The sequence below is a fragment of the Aptenodytes forsteri genome, unplaced genomic scaffold (genome assembly GCF_000699145.1).
Source record: "Aptenodytes forsteri isolate BGI_AS27 unplaced genomic scaffold, ASM69914v1 Scaffold171, whole genome shotgun sequence".
Taxonomy (NCBI): Eukaryota; Metazoa; Chordata; class Aves; order Sphenisciformes; family Spheniscidae; genus Aptenodytes; species Aptenodytes forsteri.
Genome location: NW_008794211.1, coordinates 3,853,541 through 3,870,434, shown reverse-complemented (window position 1 = coordinate 3,870,434; position 16,894 = coordinate 3,853,541). Strand labels below are relative to the sequence as shown.

The following is a 16,894-nucleotide window of genomic DNA, read 5'->3' as shown; positions in this document are numbered from 1 at the left end:
TTTTTTTTTTTTTTTTTTTTTTTTTTTTTCCCCCTGCCTGAAGCTAGGTGTTTGATGGGAAGCATTTCAGGCTCAGTCATTGTAAGGTCTTCTAAAACCTTTAACTACTGAAATGTTAGATGTTTAAGAAAGGTATTTTAAGGTTCTATCATAAATTAGTTTGGGGCTTATTACAACCACCCCATTAAAAAGCTTCTATTAAATATACAAGAAGAAAAATTTTAAAAAAAACAAAACAACAAAGTTCAGTTAAGTAAAGCTTTCATTTCCATCCTCTATCTGCTTTTAAATTGAGCTGCATGAACTATTTTACAGAAGGAAAAATACTCTTGGTTGTCTTAGATGGCACTACTGTCAGTGTTAGCTGGTTTGGACTGCATGGAAATTGTTAAAAATAGTCTGCTCAGGCAACCTGGACTTACAGGTGTTTGAGGCCAAAGTCACTTTCTCTAAAAACTTCCAATGGAATAGAAAAAAGTTTTCTAGTTTGTTTACATACTTTCTGGCTGCTATGAGATTAGAAGTGTAACCCAACTTCTCATAAGCTGCTCCAAAGTGTAATATGCTCTTGCTTGTGGTGATTAGTTTAATCCACATTTTTTGTTATGTTTTAGAAATGTGGCTATCTAGCCTGAGGGATAGACTTGAGGTAGATGATGGCAAGAAATAACAAGAGAGGAAAAATTGCATGGAGAAGAATATGATGAATAGGGGTTATGCCAAGTATTTGATTTGATCTCAGTATTTAATGATATTTAATGTAGATTATAATGTTGCATATTCATCTACTTTCATTTTGGGGATAGAGAAAGCTAGGACTGTGCTGGAATACAATCCAGGGAATCTATTCATACTAAGAACTGTGACAAAGAAACTTTTTTCCTCTCCTTTAAGTCACAAATGTCTAAACTCAAGTAGGAGATGTTTATGCCACGAGAAGATCATGTAGAGATCAGCCAACTGGCCTGCGTCAAAACCATGTAAAGAAATACAGCAGTAATTAAAGCTAAATCGGTGAATATGAACTTCATGACAGTGTTGCAATGGAGAAATACTTGAGATATCTTGCCTGGAGTTAGGCTTTTGTAGTCAAGTACTCTGCAAGAACAGAGTTCACTGAGGTTGATACAGGTCTAGTTCTATCATAGCATTTTGGACTAAGAAGCAGTAGTTCTTACGAGGGGCTCTGGTAAGATGACATCAAGGCGCTGTAAGGGTGAAATTGAGACACTTAATATGAACGACAAAACACTCCAGGGTGGAGAGAGACTGATGTTTTGAACTGGTTATTTGGGAGAAGAATTAAAAAATATCAAAATAATGAATTAGAAAAGATAGGTTAATAATCGCTTTTGTTCTGTTATCTGTAAGGAGTCATTCAGTAAACCTATTAAAAATTAACATTCCTTTTAAAAGAGATTTTTAAACAAAATACGAAGTTGTGGATTTTATTTACCATTAGTTGTCTTTGAGTTAAAAACTCTCTGGGATATCTGTGTAGATATCAAGAATATCCAGAGCTGAGAACGTATATTTAGGAAAACTGTGACCTTCAGTTTGAGCAATTGAACTCATGTTACTACCAATGGTTAAAATGAGAGATATTCTCTTGTTGCTGCCAGTTAACCAGACCTACCTGATTGTTTGTTTATATTCATATTGGGCAGTTGGATTATATCCAGGAACTGAAGTTCTTATTCTCCAAACCACATCTTGTGCTTGGAGCAATGTTTTTTCCAGATACAGAATCATTTTGAGGAAAAAGACTTGTTCTGAATGATGCACTGACCATGTACTTCTGTGTGTGAGTTCTTGCTGCCAGTTAACCAGACCTACCTGATTGTTTGTTTATATTCATATTGGGCAGTTGGATTATATCCAGGAACTGAAGTTCTTATTCTCCAAACCACATCTTGTGCTTGGAGCAATGTTTTTTCCAGATACAGAATCATTTTGAGGAAAAAGACTTGTTCTGAATGATGCATTGACCATGTACTTCTGTGTGTGAGTTCGTCACCTGAAATGAGCATCAGCGGCTTTCCCCACGGCTGGGGGGATATGTAGGCAGGAAGGAAAAGTCAATCCTGTGCTTTCTTGTCATACATCGGCCTCCAAATTTTTGAGGTCAGAGGAACCTTTTGTTGTAGCTAGGCTATTTTTGAGTCGGCTTTGCAGAATTTTTTGTGTTTTCTTGCTCTTGGTCAGAGGATACTGAACAGCATATCTTGCTGATTGTGACCTAATAGATCATCTGTGTTTCTGTTTAAACTGATAATTATTCCAAATTAGGGAAGAGGAAGGGAATAAGGATTTTGGTAGTTTATGTATGATTAAGGTGAGGTGAAAAGTATGTTAAGATTGGTATGGAAAATGAGTCACTTCTGGCAATGCGGCCTACTACTGTGACTAGCAGGGTCCTTTTTGCAATAGGGTGGAATTCACAGAAAAGTAAGGAAAGCCTGGGATATGATGGCTGAAATAGGCTAGTGTGAAGCTTCTGAAAACTCACACTAAGATTTTATTCCTATTTAAAAAAATGTAACTAAAAATACCCCTGCTCAGTAGAATATGGAGTAACCTCAGACATTGAAGCTATCGTTTCTTAAATATAAAATATTTTGTTAATAGTAAAGAGAACTTAATGGCTCACTGTCTGAAGTACTTGTTCTGAGTTCATTCAAAGAGCAAGTGATCATTTGGCCAAGAGATTTGACCAAGCTCAACTTTTTTTGTATGCACTTCCCATAAAATTGCATAGGTATTGAGCACCTGTTAGTACTCGGCTGAGTAGGTAAAATTTGTTTAAAGTACAAGTTTGTTTTTCTATTTGAGACCTTTATACTGAGGTTGTCATTACTGTGGAATCTGAACATCTTGCAATATTTCTGTACTTTGGTCGCTATTACACATACCCATGGCAGAAACTGATTGCAGAAATGTTCCAGTTAGATTTGAGTTTATGAATGGAAAAGCCTGAAATAATATGTTTTAACTTCTAATATTTTTTGTTTTAAAAAAAGATACTTAAGCAAAGCGTGAATATTTGATTTATAGGTGCGTTGAATTTGTTCTGTAGTTAAGCTTGCTCACTGAGCAAAGAAATATTTTGCCATAAATTAAAAAAGATACGGTATCTGGCTAAAGTAAATATTACAAAAATGATGTGAAAATGTTCATAAATACCCTTTACTTTTTTTTTTAAGTTTATGGATATTTTATGAGCACATGATTTTTGTAGCACACACAATGAGAATAATTGTGAAGCTTGTTTTGTTGTAAATGGTATCCAATCATTGTCAATTTTAATATCAGACATTGGAGCTGTTTTCAGTTCTGGACAGGTTGCTGTCGAAGAGCTAGATGCTATTCATCAGTTTTGGTGCTAGCAGTTGAAAGATCCCGGTATCGAATTCATCAAGTGCTTGTTTATTTATATTCTACTACTGGTGCAGAAGTCACTGGTGTACTACTTCTTTAGACCATGAGGCTTGTCTGGGTCTGTCTCTTCTCTGTATGTCCTAGAGGTGCCTAGAGAGGGGAAGGATAACTTCAACCACTGTCCAGTTCTTTCTTACCACCTGTGGTTACAGGTTAGAACATAGTCTTTGAATTTGCTTGCTAATATAGTGTAGTCTTTTGTAAATAATTGCACATAGTTTCATAGGCGATCCTCTGTGCTAGACCAGAAGTTTAGCTTTCAGGAAGGAAATTTTCACTTTTGCTTGCCAGGGACTTAGCCCCACCCAGCTTTGGCTTTAGGCTTTAAAAATTGAGTCAGAAATATCTGTCAGTAACGGACTTAGTGGTTGCATCTACAGGTGAAGCACATTACTGAAAGCTATGTATCTGTAAGTAATTTCCTAAGAGATCCTAAAGAGGTAGATGAAAATCTTCCCGGTGAAGATGTTGGTGTGCCTCTTCAGATTCAGAGATGTCTGAGGCACCAGCTGTTGAGCACGTGCGGTCAAGGAGTGCTCTGGCTGCTTCAAGGTACATGCACCTAAAGGCCTGTTCTCCTGCCTGGTGATCGGAGGAGCAGGAGATGTGGAAGGGAAAGCAGCCGCACCACAGCCACAAAAGGAGAACTCTGCTCCTTGTAATGCTGACCCAAGATGAGTTTTCCTACAGTGTGGTATAACCTACTGTCAGGAGTACCTTTAGTATCTAATCCAGAACATATGATCTATTTTGAAGGTAAGCAAGCAAATGTTCATGGCCCACTTCACAGCTGAAAAAGCTGGAAACTAGTGCTGTTACATTATTCATAAGGCTGCTACTGCATGACACTTTCCTTGGTTATATTTACTGCTTACGCTTTTTAGTATCCTTGTCCAATATAGTCCTGTGGCCTTGTATCATGCAAGAAGTGCTCCTAGCTTGGAGCACAGGGTTCTATTTCCCTTTTTAGGGTTTTAAAGCCAATTTTGGAAGTGGTGCTGCCCTGAGTAAGAAGCTGTGGTTTCTGCATTGTCCATTTTGATGACTACAGGCAGGTTTTGGGACTTGTTATGCAGAGGACGTGCATACGGAGGATTCTAACTGAAGTACTCCAGGGATGTTTTTGCTAAATCCTGAATATCTTGTATTGTCTATCAGTGAAAGAATTTAAGCCAACTAAATTGCCCTCACAGGTGAGTGCTAGGGGCTACAAATCGGAAGGGAGGTATGTCATCCCACTAAAGAATTTTAAGTGGTGCATCACAGATGTAGTCTGGCTAGAGAAGCTGATCTTGTGTAGGTGAAAGGGAGTATGTAGCTGCAGCGTTGGTGAGCATTGTGGTGCTAATCTGAGTGAAAAATGGCTGAAATATGTACCTTTGCCAGAAGTAGTGCCTTCTCACTATTCTGCTCTTAGGCACTTGAATCTGTCTCTTTTCTTTTCCCTCCATCTTTAATTCTTCCTTTCTAAATAAAAAGATAATTCAGTAGAAAAATGTATTTAGATTGCATTAGGGGTATGTGTAACAATCTGAATTGATGCTGAATAAGCTAATTAAATTCTTTGGTTTCCTAATATTGAGTGGTTTACTTTGCAAGCAGTAACTTTTATAGCTAAAGGAAACAGGGAAAACTTACCATGTGATACCATGAGACTGCACATCTAGGACCTTCTCTGAAGACTACAGATTTTCTCTTCTTTGTTCGTTCTCTGTGTCTCGCTGATTCTTTCTCTAAAAACCCTCTAAAACTGAGGGGTTTTAGAGGAAGCTTGGGATTAGCAACAGAAAATATTGTAGTAGTTAGGGCATTCTCCTTAAAGAAGGGAGAGTGGACTCAAGCTGCCTCAGGTTGAGGAGGGATTTGAGCCACTGCCTCAAGGACTCTGTTGAGATGCAACAGCCACTACCTCTTGCTTCCTTCCAGCATGTGCCTATCTGCAAAAAGAGTCCTTTGCCAATAATTTCTTTGGCTGGATCAAGGTGGTTTCCTGATCAGGAGCACTGAAGCACCTTATAGATGATAGAGAAGGAGACCTCTTCTTAAACCCTTCACTTCAGAGCTGCCTGTTTCTCTCCATTTTCTGTACAGAGTTGGAAAACTCTTCTGACTTTACATGGTATGATTTATTAGCCTGGGTCAGGTACCTACTTTAAGTGTTGCAGCCTTTGAGTTAGTGTCTAAATTAAGTGATCTGAAATGTCTCAAAAATGTCTTAGTACACAACATGTAAGCATAGTTATCTGCCTTCTGGAGACGGAATGTTATTAAATTTTACCAAAAAGCTTTATAATCTGTGCTTATCACTTGCCACTAGTGACTTTTGGGGGCTATAGTGCCTTCTGTATTCATGGATTTCCACAAGGAAAGCAAAGAAAAATCATTTAATCCTGGACAGCCACTCTGATAGGAGATGACTTAATTGGTTTTGAGGCTTGCTTTTTTGTAAATGCCAAAACAGTATTTACTATTTGTGCATCACTTCAGTAATATAAAAATACTCTGATTTTAAGTAAACAGTAATACAAAAAAAGAAAAAAAAAAAAAAACCTTCCCCCCCCCCCAGCCACTCTGATAGGAGATGACTTAATTGGTTTTGAGGCTTGCTTTTTTGTAAATGCCAAAACAGTATTTACTATTTGTGCATCACTTCAGTAATATAAAAATACTCTGATTTTAAGTAAACAGTTACTATGTACACACATTATAAAAACTTCCTACGAAACATGTATTGCTATGCTTTTATTTTTCTGATATTTCCACTTTACCTTCTTCCTGAGATTAATTTGCAACAAAGTAAAAGAAACCATCTTTAGGTCATGATAGCTAACGTGCAACTCAGTTCTGTCATGATTTTAAAAGGAAAAAAAAAGTCAGTGAGGTGACTGGATAATTTGAACGTCTTGGTTTTGAGGAAATCCTGGTGTTTTGGTGTTTGGGTTTTTTTTTTAATTACATTACTGAATATTGTAAAATGGGTATTGACAGTAATTAAATTATCAGGTCTGGACCCTGTGCAATACAGATGAGCAGAATTATTTGCCCTAATTTTTATAGGCCTGGTCCAGTGACATGGCATTAATCTTCCTTGTAATTAAGTCATTTAAATCTTACACCACACACTTAAATATAAGTTGTGTTTAGCAACTTCTACACTTCTGTAGAGGCATTTTGTCAGTCTAAAAAGACTTTGTGTTGTCATAGAATATGGGGTGGGGAAGAAGAGGGCAACACTTGCTGTGTCAAGATGCATAAAAAATAAGCTAGAACTCTTAAGACTATGAACAGTAATGGAAGGAAAAATATTATGTAAATCTATTATATCTATAAACCAGATGGATGAAGCTTTCATGATAGCGAGCAAATCATCCAGACCCCAGATCACAGTTGTAATGGTGGATACGAATTAGACAGCTGTTGAGAAAACAAGAATATTTTCCAGTAATTTTTTTAGTGTTATTTGCTGTTGACAAGTTTTTGCTACATAAAGCAGAGGAGCCATCTATAGGAGAGAGAGACTGTATGTGATTCAAAATGGGGAAGTTACTGAAAATATGAAAGTTGAGGAAAGTTGGGATAAATGTGACATAAGTGAGAGTTTATGGTCCCTAGTAACAAAAGGAGGGAAGAATGCTAAAGTAAAACCAATGGATTTTGTGAAAGAAGGCTACAGTAAATACAGAATTGGTAGATAAGATCTCTTTAGTCAAGCCTCAAGGGGGAAAGGAATTAAGGATACGTGATGCTTTGTCAGAGATAATACTAAAGTACAGACAATGCTAATGCAGAGATTTAGACTTCAATTAAACTGTAAATTCTTCATTGACCTCTGAGAGTTTCTCAGTTTGGTGAGGAACAGAATGAAAGATTTGTATGAGAAAGGGACAAAGTTGGGTCGGAGCAGGGAATGGGGACACCCAGATTAACTGCATTTCATTCTTAAGCAAGAGGCATCAAGTTAGTACACACATGCACACACATCCAAAAATGTTCCATCACACAGTAAAAGAAGAGCCAAAGAAAGTGTTTGTCATTTATAAGCCTTTCCTCCAATGACAAGAAAATGATACTGAGGTTCTAAAGCTTTTAATCTATTTTTTTGTGCAAGTTTTTGCTAAGAAGAGTCAGCTGCGTATAGGTGGCTAGCACAGTACTAATGCCTAAACAGCATTCTGCCGTCTGTCTGTGTATGCAAATTAGTTGTTCCTGAAAATTAAATAATATTATGAAATGTAAATAGATGTCACCAGCTCTGTGGCAATTTATGGAATACCATAGATAGATAGATTTTCATTGGAAAGTGTTAAATACATATAATTGGGAGTTACTTTAATATTAAAAATATTTAGATGATCCCTAATTCCTCAGTGTAAAAACTGGGTTTCTGAGATCTTTTCTTTTGCAGTTTATACTCTTGACAATCTGACTGGTAATGTTTCAGCCCAATAAATACCTGCTTTGACTGGAAATATCAGAAGTTTGTTTTTAAATGATGTGCTGCATTCTTCTGACCTGTCTGCAGTAAAACCAGAAACCAGCAATTGTTTATGCTTAATTTAGTGTGATAGTGTGTATACTATGCCATTTAGAGGATCAAGCTTTATATGTTTAATCAAGAATTCATACAGAATATGATACCGTATGTAGGTAATGTAACTAATGTGTAATGCTTTATTTTAGGCAAACACAACTAACTGCTTCTGCAGGAAGAATTATTACTAGCATAAAGTCAACAGCATATTCAAGGATGATTCTTCCTAGTCTAATTTGCCTGTGCTGGCATAGATACCCAGTTATAATACAAACTAATTCAGGCAGCTGTCAAATCATTTTGGTTATCAAACAAGTAAGATCTTATCTATGTTACAAAATAGGAATTATGCTACAGCGGGGGGAGCTGAATGAAAGCCAGTAATGGTACCTTCACTTCTAGATTCTGCTCTCTTCCATGCAACTCTTGGGCAGCACGGTGGTTTGTTCTGTAGTATAGACAGTTGGGGGAGGATAAAATCCATTTAGAGAAGGCAGTGATATTTTTGAGCACTGAATGTGGATTTCACTGTGGTAGGTCCATGTAAGAATGCCAGAGTATGGTACAAAAACAGTAGAAGGTCACCCCCCCCCCCCCCCCCCCCCCCCATCATTATTTGGAGCGTATTTCAGATGCTCTTCTCATCTCAAGGCTCCGAAATAAATTTTCTTTTTTTATTTTTTTTAGTTCATTTCATGACAGTTATGTCAGTTGCTTTAGCTGGTTCCCATCATTTGAATCAAAGGATCAAAGCACTTGCATCCTCCGGGACAAATATAAATAAAAGGAATTGAAATATTCTTAGAAAATATTCTTGTCATACTGGGAATCATTTGCTAACTTAGCTTTTCCAAGAGATGAAACTAAGTGAGAAAAAGCTGATGCCAGCTCAGCCTTCTGAGTAATTCTGAAATACTGCTAGAGACTTAAGTAAATTATTCTTAACAAAACAAAATTACTTCAGGAATATTAATTGTATTCTATGTGTGACATATTACATGTAGTCCAGCTCTTCCAGGACATCACACTATTAAAACGTACTAATAAAGTTGTATTCTTAGGAAGCTCAACATCTTAAGCATGATCTGTATAAAATTCACATGGCTTATAGCGGGGCGAGATGGATATGCCTTAACTGTGTTGACACCAAGCTGTGATCACTGTAGGAAAAAAAACTTGCAACTAATAAAGAAGAGTGGCACTTTCATTAAGTTTCATTTTAACCCAGTCTTTTCTTGGAATTAATTTTAACTCAAAGTTTCTGTTTTAGATGATAGAAATCTCAGCTTTCTCCATACCAATATTTCCTGCTTTTCATTCTGTTAAATGTTAAACTCTGTAACACCAATTAAATCTACCGTAAATTAAGTATAAGTAAATGTTTAATCTTTCTGTGAACTTTAAATGGTATACTAGTGGTTTCTCTTTTTCTTTGAATTAGATGGAGAGCAGAAGACTCAAGTGATGATTCATGGAATTGAGCCAATGCTGGAAACACCCATACAGTGGCTAAGCGAACATATGAGCTATCCAGATAATTTTCTCCACATTAGTATCATTCCCCGACCTACTGATTGAAACTCAGCTATACTGGTATGAGGATCATTCTCAAGCTGGAATTATAAGGGCATGTCAACTTCTTGCTTCTGTCAGTCCTGACAGAGGCAGCCTGACCAGAAAAAAAAACCAACGAAAAACCGAAACAAAACAAGAAGTCCTCACTGCTGCAAGCCAAACAGGAAGAGAGATCCTATCATCAGATAAGGGCAATTGGGCTGGTCTTATTTTGCATCACCGCTGCTTTTCTTCACCACTGTAATTAAATCAGTTGCGATATGAAAGAATTTACAGGAGCTCTGCAAGTCTGCTGTTTTCTTGTAAAATACAATGAAGCTGAAACTGTCAGCCGGAGAGCAAATGGAAATATGCCACTTGATTGTATTTCTGATTAACAAATAAACAGGGCTGTTTCCTAAAGCGGTAGTGTTTCAACTTCGAGAGTGGAAACATTGGTTTAATTTTCTAGAAAGTTAGACACTGAGAGATTCAGTTACCAATAGCTTTTTGTAAAAGATCAAATTACTGTAAACCCATCTTTCCTTAATGAGAAGTTCATGTTTACAGTATGTGTATTGGTATGCAAATGATCTTTTAACTTTGATAACAAGCAGTGAGAGATTTTAAAGTAAACCCGTGAGCATGTTTTGTCATTTAAAAACATGCACAACTTAATAATTTACAAATACTTTTGATTTGTATGCCGTTACTGAATACTCCAGTATGTTTATTATTCAAACCAGTTTTCATAGACTAGCAATGATGTAGGATAACTTGTCTCAGGATTTGTCATGGCATTTCTTTGTGCTCATCTAACTTTTTTTCTGTAAGAATATTTTCTTAATGTAGTTTAAAAAGTTTAAAAAAAAAAAAAAAGTAAACGGATGTTGCAAACGATTGTATCCTGCTGTTTATTCCCATAGACTAGAAAACATCATAGAATGATGAACAGATGTATTGCTTTTTAACAATTTTGAATTTTGGAAAGCTGAGGCTTTTCCAAGCTAATACTTCCTTACATCTGAGTTTAGTTTTCTACTGTGGTCCCTGAGCAATCAGTCTGAAATTTGGAAGCTTCTAATCTCATTGCACAGATTTTTCCTTAGTTTAGCAGATGTATTTTCAGGTTATTGGATCACTTTGGTTTCTAAATGTTTGTTACCCTTGCAGCTGCTACTAGGACTCTACCATTTTTTTTGTGTGTTACGCTGAATTCATCAAACTGTGTGCTATTTTGCTTTGTCTGCAGTTTGTGGCTGTTTGTGGCAAAGACTATGTTTATAGGAGACATATTATCAAATATGTCAAATATTATCAAATATAAAGAAAGCATGACATTGTTCTTTCAAAAATAGTAGCTGTTGAAGTTCCTACTCGAAGTCTTGGCTTGCAGATGTCCCAGTAACTCTGAGTGCTGTTCCCATTCTGCTTTGTTTCCGTGCTCCCTTTATGGTAGGATACTTACCTGTATCTGAAAAAGAAGAAAATGAAAATCAATCAAACAAACAAAAACCTCTTTAAGAAGTAAGAGGGGAAGGATCTCCTTGGGTGAGGATAGAATTGAGGCTAAAAAAAGCCCTAAGGGCAGAAAAAGTCAGTAGACAAATTAGGTAGGGTTTTAAATGTAAATGAGGAAATAGCATTAAGGAAACGGAAGGAAAAAGGTAATAGTGAAATAAACCTATGCTGTATTCTGCGGGTCATGAAGAATTTTCAAAACAAAACAAACCATGCTGATCTGTGTTTATGCAGAATTGAAATATAATATTCTTATAGTGGGATGATTTGGTTGAGTTGTTCTAATTTCCAGTTCTGTTTGGAATTTTTGTTACAGTGTTGGATTGGCACTTATAAACTTTCTTAGGCAGACATCTAAATATTCTGGAGAATTTCAACATCCTGCCAATGGATAAAGCAAATATTTTGTTTTTTTTATAGGCGGTACACTTGAAAAAGTGTAAAGATTGTGTTTCCTTTGATTTAAGGTAAGCTGGCTATTTTAATATATTCTACACCAGCATTTTAAGTATACAGCTCTTTTCTCATGGCCCATATTTGCTAGTAAATCCAACTTTTAAAGCCTAGCATCAACAAAGAAATAGCTTGGCTTTAAAACATACTCTTTCCTCTTATTTTAACTATTTAAACTTTATTAAAAGATAAAACAAAGTTTGAGTCTGTCTTTATTTCCAGCTAAATAAGGATCTTTGTCATGGAGTGACAAAAACATTTAATTAATACTTAATAAGTAGGAGCTTCTTAAAGAGCTGGTTGGGTGATGTATCTAAACAAAAGCACATCATCACAAAAATGAAGTGGCGTCTTTGCTTTACCTGATTTAAATCACATTTTTGTAGTTTCTTTTACTTAGTGTGTGAATAACAACAGAAGGTGCATTGTGGCTTAATTAAATACTTTTCTTCACTTTGAAATGCTGTAACTTCTGGAAAAAACAGATTTGGTCTAAATTGGTTAGAATCTAACAGTGCTCACTAAATTAATTTCAATGCTAAGGAAAGGTGCCAAATACACGCACACACACTCCTCTGCATTTAGAATTTAAGTGTATCTAGCGAGCAAGTTAAGTTTATAGTTTAAAAAAAGAGCAAAACACAGAGCTTGTTGCTGTCTTCACTGTATTTCATGTTGTTTGGCAATAGCTACCTCCATTTTTGAGTGGTCAGTGAAGAAAGAGTGAATTTTCCAGTGATTTCTTTGATACCACTGGCGGTCACTCAGCCCACTGTCAGTCGCCACACAAGGCGATGCCTTTTCATTAAGAGCTAGAAATTGGTTATTATAGCTTTAAATTAATCTCCATGAATTCTTTTGGAGGAAAAAAAACCCCAAACAAACAAAACATAGGAGCATACTAAAGAAAATAAATTTGTACTGGTAAAAAGTCGGATGACATTGCCACTACTGGGAAGAATGTGAACTTGACAGCTGAAGGCCTGGTAACCCTGAAAAATGGAGAATGGGAAACGGTGTTGAACTGAATATACAGAGTGGGCATAGGGACTAAGGAGAAGGATTTCTACTGGGAAATGAGTAGAGCTTGTGCAATGGTGTGTTATGCTGCTAAAGCACGTGTTATCCTCAGTTCCCATTAGGTACAGAAAATGGGGGGGAACTGTTTGCCTGCAGGGGCAGCGGTTCTCACATGGAATGTTGGGGGGCGGTTCTGACTGCCCTTGTGCGAAAGGAGAGATTCAGGCTGGTATAGGGACTGTGCTGCCTTAGTGGCAGAAATGCAAATACTGCTGGGAATATGTATCGGTGTGATTGGGAAATCTTGCAGCAATGCGAATAAATAGTAAATCTTAAGGACGGATCAGGCACAGGAACGTGCAGTATAAACTAGCCATTAATAAATGTATGGAAAGGAAAACTATTGAGCTACTTCAAACCAAGTTACTCCTCCACTAAGAGTTTTGGGAGCTGTGGAGCAAGCCGATGTGAAGGTTAAGTTACGAAAAGGATGGGAGCTGGTTGCCTGTGATAGCAGTCATTGGACTCAGTGACTGGGAAAGTCCTTTCGGTTCTGTGTTCCTGCATGTTTTGCTGTGACAGCCAGATACCTATCAGCTGATGAAGACTCTTGATCATCACTTCCAGTATTATTTATATCCTGCGTAATAATTATGGCCTTTTTTTTTTATTTCCTTATTGGTGAATGATGTCTGAGTGACAACTCTGTGTTTATGGCACTGACGGTAGCTGGTGTTTTTTCAGTTTCGATATTTAGGAAAACCTGCATCTTGGCTGTACAAGTGTTTTAGCACGCTCTTAGAAGAATTCTAGGGCTAAAACATGGCTCTTCACTTTAGAGAATGTTTTAAGCAAATGTCACAGCTTGCCAGTGATAATCTACCAAATCAAGGGGCTGGACAAGAAAAGGATAGATTAATCTTTCATAGATACTTTCCAAACTGAACATTTTTACATGTAATGATTTTAAACTCTCCAAAGAACCTAGATGTTTGCTTGCAAATTTAGCAGTAGCTTACAGAATGTATTTATTCATATGCTACTGTATGTAGATGTTAAAACTGATTACGTACTTGCATAAGTCTAATGTTAATATTGATGATTATCAGATTATGCCAGAAAGAGAACCGCGTTAGTGATCGTGAGGTCTCCTGTGAGTGCTGTTGTTCTGGTGCTGCAAAGGGATGAAATGTGAAGTTTGAGTGGATGGATCTCTGGCAAGTACTACCACTTCTTCCAACTTCAGCCTTACAGCAAAAACAAAATTACTCTGGCTTTCCTGAGAAAATAATGTTATTTTCTTGACGTGGCAAAAGTGTATTTCAGGGGAAAATATTTCCTCCAAAAAAATATTTCTGATTCAAAATGTGTGGCTGTATCAGAATAATAAGGCTTTTGGAAAGTGACCTTAGCCATTGATTTTAGCAGTCCCTGTTTATTTGGACAGGAAAGAGATTCCTGAAGTGATTTTTTTTTCTTTCCTTAGGATGAGAAAGGGTATGCACAGAGGTTCTTAGAATATCACATCGCATATAGAATGGATTTCTTTATTAAAGCAGGTAGGTGTCTATTCTGCATTAAAACTTCTGGTTTTGAGACAGGGATGGTGACATTTCAAAATGTCACACTAAACCTGAGTAATATCTCTTGAGAGAGAGGTAAAAAGATGTGAAGTTTCAAATGCTCAGAAGTAGATTTCAGATTTCTGTACTTTCAAGTTATACTATCAAATTAGCTTGTGGAAGAAGAGTTTAAAATGAGAGAGATGTTTTCTTTCCTTCCCTTGCCTTTCATGTCTCCACGATTCAAGTAATTAAGTTCTTTTAGCTGTGAAATGAAACACCAGTTTCTCTAAACAATAGATTAAAGAACACAAAAGAATACAAAACTTCTTTCAAATACAGCTATGCAAACAGGTACATGAAGAGGAGTTTTGTGTAGTTCAGGTTTTTATATGTATGAAATTTAAAGGTATGGTTTTCCATGTGGTTTTAATAGTATTTATATGGACAAAAACCACCCAGGGTAGAAAGAGAGGCAGTCAAACACCACTAAACAATAGATTAAAGAACACAAAAGAATACAAAACTTCTTTCAAATACAGCTATGCAAACAGGTACATGAAGAGGAGTTTTGTGTAGTTCAGGTTTTTATATGTATGAAATTTAAAGGTATGGTTTTCCATGTGGTTTTAATAGTATTTATATGGACAAAAACCACCCAGGGTAGAAAGAGAGGCAGTCAAACTCCATGTTAGGGTTGGAGGTTGGAGGAACTTGACTTTACTGCACTTGAAACTGCCAAAATGTGTCAGATGTTAAAATACCACTTTCCACTGAAGATGTTTAAAGCCTTAATCCTTGCATCATTTCACCAATATAGGTCAACAGATACAATAAAATGAATATGTTGTGGGAACAAATGTGTGATCTAGTTACTGATACACATTATAGTCTCATCTTAGCGTTCACGCTAATCGTGAGTATTGTATAGTGGAAAGGGTAAAGCCCATATGTGATATAGTTTGCATCTGCCAGAATTTGGAGGATCGCTTGCTAGACTTTGTCAAATGCATTTTGCAAGTTCACATGCACATCTTAAAAGCTACTAGAGGTTAGGTCCTCCTTCAAAGAAAACCAGGCTGGGGGAGGTGGGGGGTGGAAATCAATAGCGTTGTTCACGAACCCTCTCCCTCCACCCCCTGTCTGCCCCTTTTAGTTGTCCTTACATACACGAGGTAATTCTAGGAGAGAAACAGTGCGTTTTTGTTCACTCTGTAATTAATTATGTAAAAGCAAAACCTTGTTATAGGATTTTTTTTTTTTTTCCTGTATACTGACAAAAGCTTCACCTGCTTTGGTTGAAAGGCATGCAGAGAGACTGCGCATGCGAAAGCTGATGATGTCTTATTCTATACAGATGTGTGTATAATTTTTCCTTGTATATATTGCAATTTTGTTACTTAGGGTCAGTAGTGTTCCAACTGCCATAAAAAAGACAACTTGTAATTCTTTCAGCTAGACAGAGACACTCGCAAGTATTTTCATTGCTACAGAACTAAAGATCAGAATGGAAACTATCTGGCTGAAACTTGCACCTTACATGCTCTTCTAGCTATAATTAAAATAATCTGCACTTCAGAGGTTTGATTTCCATCAGTCGTATGTACACACGCCCTCACTGGATTCAAAATTAGTGAAATAAGCTGGTGTTCCTTCATTTTAAAATTTATCCAAGTCTGTACAAGGCAAATGGGACGCAGAGACCAGGCCGTGGGAGTGGCCCTCGAGCTCTGAAGTGCCGGCATGACCCAGGAAGTTATACGGCTTGTTCACTATTTCCACTGCGACAATTTTATCATACAAGTTCTGTCCCTTCCTTGCAAACTCGTCTTTAATTTGCAGCTTCTCTTTTTTTAGCTAATCCTTGACCTCAGCTGACTAGAGATGAGGTTGAACCTGCCCCTCGCTCTCAAGCGCCCATCTCTCCCTTGCAGGCTTGCTATCAGTGACTGTACAGTGAGTCTGACTAAAACCCCGATCTCTGGAGCACTCCGTGACCCTTCTCGCACAGCTTCTCCTTCGACATCTGAGGCGTGAGTTCATTTCTGCTGGCTGTTACCACAAACTGGGTAGCCCTGTAGGAAAACAGTGAGAGAAAGGTGCGGAGGAGGGGAGAGGGAAACGAGAAGAATTAAAAAAACAGTGAAGGTGGGGCTCAAGAGAAAAATACTTCGTGGGGAGTGAAATGACAGAGCTGGATTCTTGATCTCACCCGGGTTTCTCGTTCACTCATCATCTTACAGCTCCCACCGTGTGCTTTCCTTTCCGTCCTTTCCATGAAAGCGGTGGTGCACTGGCTTTCACCTGCGAAGCAAAACGTCTGGCACCTCTGGTGTCACCATCTGCCGTAGCTGCCGCCTTCTTGGAGCGAGCAGTACACTTGAGAGGGTGTATTTAACTTTGTTTTAGCACGTTGCTTTATTTACAAAAGTTGTTTCGGAGCTTCTTCCTCTGTAGCAGATCCTAGACCTGGGCCTCATTCAACTGTGAGGAATCGGGAGGTCCTGCACAAAATGGAGGCACGGTTTGCACAGGCACTTCTTGTTACTGTTTTAATACGTTGTGTTGTGGAAAACCAAATCGTCGCCATTACTTTTTTATTCAGGGAATGGATGATGGAGTCACTCGAGGACCTTTGTGCCATGAAAATTACTGTTTCATGGAAGTTTTACTTTATACTGTTACGAATGTTTCATACAGAACAGCAGAATACATTTTCAACATGTGTAATAAATACCAAACCCAGTTTTGGTCACGAACCTTTTCTGTTTCATTTTCCAGTCAGAATAAGATTCCATTATATTGGGTTTAGTTG

The 16,894-nt window shown here is 37.4% G+C and overlaps 1 protein-coding gene across 1 annotated transcript in view; it reads left to right on the top strand.

Moving 5' to 3' along the window:
• Window positions 1–10,420, top strand: part of ATG5 (autophagy related 5) — an 85,625-nt gene extending 75,205 nt beyond the window's left edge. The window contains 1 exon segment of the mRNA XM_009285078.2: window positions 9,411–10,420. Within this exon segment, the coding sequence (XP_009283353.1) occupies window positions 9,411–9,547 (137 nt within the window). The 3' untranslated portion in view covers window positions 9,548–10,420.
• Window positions 10,421–16,894: the final 6,474 nt, after the last annotated feature.